Source organism: Galeopterus variegatus, unplaced genomic scaffold (assembly GCF_000696425.1).
Source record: "Galeopterus variegatus unplaced genomic scaffold, G_variegatus-3.0.2 Scaffold46154, whole genome shotgun sequence".
NCBI classification, from domain to species: domain Eukaryota; kingdom Metazoa; phylum Chordata; class Mammalia; order Dermoptera; family Cynocephalidae; genus Galeopterus; species Galeopterus variegatus.
In genome coordinates, this window is record NW_007772265.1 from 1 (window position 1) to 4951 (window position 4951).

A 4951-nucleotide genomic window follows, 5' to 3' on the forward strand; every position below is an offset into this window, starting at 1 on the left:
TCGGGGTCGCTCCCGCGCCTCGCTCAGCCAGTGAGCGGGAACCGGTCTGTATGTGGGATCCGAACCCTCGGGCGGGAGCGCCGCCGCGCTTCCCAAGCGGCGCACTAATCCAGTGCGCCACCGGCCGGCCCACTTCAACACTATTCTATGAAAACACTTCCCTCAAAAAGGAAACTGATGATATTATGAGACCAAGCTAAGGTCAGCAAGCTATCTCCTCACATTCTTTACACACAGGGAGGTAGATCAACTTGTAGGTTCTAGTCCAAATGCCAGCTAAAGTTCAGATGCCATGCACACCTACATTAATTGCAAGTTAGCTAAGCACCTGGCCTATTAGAGGGATTAAGTTTATACTTTATTTGTGGCTGTTGAAAGGCCTGATCTGACCCCGCTGTTCACAGAGTCCTCAAGACTGAGGAGGAGGCTCCTTTGCAGGGAGCCTCCTGGAGCGGAAGGCAACAGCTAAGGGAAGTTACGGGCAGGGCATCAGGCACCAGCTTCACAGAGGAGCAGAGCTGGCTCATGGCATGCAGCTGGGGCATCCTCGGGAGCAGCAGCTGTGTGCAGGACCCGCTCACCTTCTCATAGGGGATCTGCAGCAGCTCCAGCACCACGGCGTGCGCGCCCATGTTCCGGAGCAGGCGCTGCTGCTGCTTACGGCTCTTCCGCACCGAGGCACTCTCCTGAACACACAGTTTGCTGAGTCGAATCAAAATCTGGTAGAAAGAAATCAACCTCAGAAAACTAGCAGCTACAGTTGGGAAAATACTGCTGGGGGCAGTGGCAGGCAGGGAGGCTAAAGGGATCACAATACATTAAAATCATAAAACATGGGAAATGTCTGCAACACGGGAAATGCATGTAATAACCCTGTTGATTGCATCAAGCTGGATCCACAGAAGACTAAGAACATGTGTTCCAAAATAAGCAGGGGACTATGCTTCAACAGCAAGTGGGACCATGTCAGAAGGTCGCTTAAAACTGGTATGACCCAGCATCATTTCCAAGACTTGGGGAAGAGTTTGCTCTGGGGTAAAAATCACCAAGCTCCCAACCTCCTAACTTTGAACCACCTTGTGCAAAGATTTCTAGAGAACTACAGCTCTCATTGATGGACACGATACAGCGGGCGCCAAGATAAATCCTCAACAACTGTTATCAGTTAATCCTTCATTCAGTTGTAAAGCTCCAGAAATACGTGGTAGCTATAAAAGGCGAGGAAACTGAGGACACACAAGTGACAAGTGGCAGAGCTGAGTTTGAACCCAGATCTGATGCCAAAACCCACCAGCTGAACCTCTGAGCTCTTAACTTTCTCCCTGTTAAATTTTAAGTGACAGAAAAAGCGAAAGTGTTTGTACCTTCAGCTTGACCATCACAACTACAGCTCCTTAGGGAATGAATAAAGAAGGACAAAGGCAGGCGAGGAGGGCCATACCTCTTTCACCACTCTGTAGTTGTAGCTGCTGGTGCTTTCATGCTTTTGCGACTTGTTATTCCCCTCCTAGGGACCAAAATGAACACAACTGAGGTTTGCACAAGTCTCGGGACACTGTCAATTTGCTCTGGTTAGCACCACCCTTACAAAAGAACTCTTCTCCCACAGTCACAATCACACGTACTTTCTCATACATGCTCTAAGGTGGCATGGGACTCAGAGCTAAACTTTGACTTTGTAGCTATTTCCTAGGAGAACAGCTGTTACCCTGGCCACTAAACAAGCAGATCACTCGAGAATAAAGCCCATCCCACAACGTGCATGCACATCTACAGCCAGAACAGGATGCTCCCTGGCGTGGGGAAGCCCAGCCACCCATCAGCATAGCGCGTGCTTTGCCCACCTCCGTTTTCTTGTGCTCGTTTTCACCAGATGCACCATCCATGGTCTCATCGGGGCCCTGCCCTTTGTACACCCAAAGCTCTGACTTTTCCACGATGGACCTCAGTTGATCCAAGTCTTGTTTGATCTGTTTGTAGTTGTCCACATCTTGGCTGGTAACCAGCAGTTGAACCTTAATAAACGTAGCCCATTGGTTGCACGCACCAGCTTCTTGGACAGACAACACACACACACACACACACACACAAGGCAACCTGAGCTACCTGTTTGAAGGCCTGGAGGACCTCCTGCCTCTGACTGAAGTGCCGAAACAGGAGCTGCAGGGCCCCCGACACCAGGGGTGGGTAGTCATGCATCGTCAGGTGGAGCAGGACACGGAGGAAGGTTCTGCCGCCGTGATCATCCAAGTCCAGAGGGGTGTTCTCCTCACTGAAGGAGTACAGGGAGATAGGGGGGCACAAGTGAACTACAAATGCCCTCCCCTCACACACCTGGGGCCCAGACATGCCTAAACTACTTCACTTTCTAATGCTACATTCCACCTCATGTGACATGACTTTTCATTAGCTCCTTTAATTACACAATCTTGCTTTATTGTCAACTATATCATGAGGGGAGGGGACAATTAAGATGTCATAATTGTCCAATTAAAAAGAAGAAAAGAAATAAGAGATAATTGTCCAGTGTTTTTAAACCATAGTCCCTGATCTCCCAAAGTGACAAGAGTGGCCTTACAACCAAATTCCCGACACCTATATTACGGTGTTCTGCTGGGCTTCATGTGTGGTCCGAGAACTACAAACGGGTGTGTTTATCCTAAATTAGTAGCTTATTTTTTATTTGGGATGCTGAGATTCAGTGCTACAGAAATTATCTGTGGTGAAGGACCAGCTTTTTTTATTTCCAGTTTGTAGCTGATTTTGGCCTCTACCCAGTCCCCTGCTCATGCACTAGGATGTGATGGAGGGTCAAACTGCCATAAATGTGTTCATCTTGTCACAAACTGGTAACAGGCAGTTCAGTCCCGTGGACCCCACTCTGAGAGGTGTTGTCATGAACCAGTATGACTCACTGTTCTTGAAACTGGGATTAATCACCATAGTATCAGGGGTTATAACTTCATTATCTATAATAACTTGACTGGGTGTTATTTACATCACTAAAAAATTAATAAGCTTATCCTGGATCAATTGGCAGACCACCCCATATCCGGGCACTGCTACTCAAATATTGTGTCAGTTCCTGTAATGTGTTTACAACCAAATGTATGACAAATGGGGAGACCTTCATGGTCGCAGGGTAATAAGGAAAGCACAGAGGGGACTTAACATATAAATACTGTACTCATGTATATGCTCCAAAAGGTGGAAAGAAGGTGTCACTGCAGTTCAATAGCAGGAAAATGGTGGGAGAGCAATCAGTACTCAGCTGAACTCGAAACACTCTGTGTAAGTTTCATAAAAACATCACCTTCTATCATAGTAAATAATGTTGCTAATTGAGATTTCACAGGTTTTACGTTAAGCATTGAGGCAGACTCAACACTGGGGGCCGCCAACAAACTGGGCCCTCACAGTATTCACATCCTTACATGGTCCCCTCCCACACAAACACTAGGCTTGGTCATGGATTCCCTTTGACAAATAGGACATTAGCAAACACAATGCAAGCAGAGGCTTAATTAGTGCTTGCACACTGTTGGCACATCCTCTTGGATCACCTGCTCTTGAAGTCAGCCACCATGCTGTAAAGAGAGGGAAAGGTCCCAGCCTTACAGACATTTCTGCCGATGGGCCAGAAAAGTGAGTTAAGGAACTTGAATGTGCCAGCCTGTCACCACCTTACTACATTTGCACAACAAACCCAATAGCAACCAGCAGCAGAACCATCCAACTTAGCCCAGTCAACCCAATAGAACTCTGAGAGGTAATAATAAAATGGTTGTTGCTTTAATCCTTAAGTTTTTTTGAACAGTATACATGCAGTAAAAGATAATTAAACCAACTATGTTAATAATAAGAACTATGCACATAGGGTATTACATTCAACTTTATGCTTATAAGTATGAGTTTCATAATAATAATGTTTTAAGTCATTAATTGAGCAACGTTGTATTTTTTAAAGGGATTCACACATCAATATTAGGAACAGTGAAAGAACGGATTGTTTTCTTTATTGAACAGCCTGTGAGGAGCTCAGGGTAAAACTGCGGCCCTTCAGCAGCAGCCGGACATGATCTTACTATCTTGCTGTGTTTTGAGCCTCTCTCTCTTTCTATTCTTTCCCTTGACCATATTTCCTCACCATTTCAAAATAATCTTGTAATGTACGTATTTTGGGAAACCTTAAATTAACCTTTCCGTCCTAGGCAGGAAACACACACACACACACACACACAATCAAGCCAATTAAGATAACTCTGACTTGAGTACTAAGAGTTCCAAAGACAGCACTAAAACAACCTAAGTCCAAAGATAACTATTTACTAATAAAGTCAAGGAAAAAGCCTTTGAGAGCTATGGAAGAGCAGACTTCCAAATTGTAGAACCACCTACAAAACAGTAACTGAAAATATACTTTCCTTCCTCCAAAGATGCCTTCTGCTTGCTCTTCAATGTGTTCAAAGTCGAGAGCACCTGAAAAGTTAGAGAACATAACTTCAGATACAGGAAGATCTAAAAACATGCTGCTGGTGAACTTACCCAAAAGTTTTGCAGGAGCAAAGCTGTTGGGTTGACCCCATATCTTCCGGAATCATATATTGCAAGCTATGGAGCCAGGCTAATCCACATGACACTCTCCAATGTTCCACATTCCTGCCATTTCTCTCTGACTGTGTGGCTCCTTGGTAAAGGAGAGTGATGCCCTCATTGCAAGGAAGCTTGAGGCTTGGTATGTGGGATTATTTCTACCACTACTCTTTTCCCTACCCTTCACCACTATTTCCTGGGCAAGGAAAACTTCCAACATGAGTAGAAGTTACTAGTGGACGATAAGGTTGGTTGGAGAGTTTTTTGTTATTATTTTTGGGATTTTTTTTTTTTTTTTTTTTTTTTGGGGGGGGCAATTAATAGGTAACCACAACACAAGAAACCTCAGCTGTCTTAT

General features: G+C 45.2%; 1 protein-coding gene across 1 annotated transcript; it reads right to left on the reverse strand.

Moving 5' to 3' along the window:
- Positions 1–479: 479 nt before the first annotated feature.
- LOC103584181 (inositol 1,4,5-trisphosphate receptor type 1-like) lies at positions 480–4832 on the reverse strand (the record flags this gene model as incomplete). Its single annotated transcript, XM_008565284.1, has 5 exons — positions 4425–4832; positions 2107–2272; positions 1845–2015; positions 1442–1507; positions 480–719 (listed from the first exon to the last, which is right to left on the reverse strand). Coding segments are annotated over exons 1-5 (747 nt in total), but the record flags the coding sequence as incomplete, so codon positions are not given.
- Positions 4833–4951: the final 119 nt, after the last annotated feature.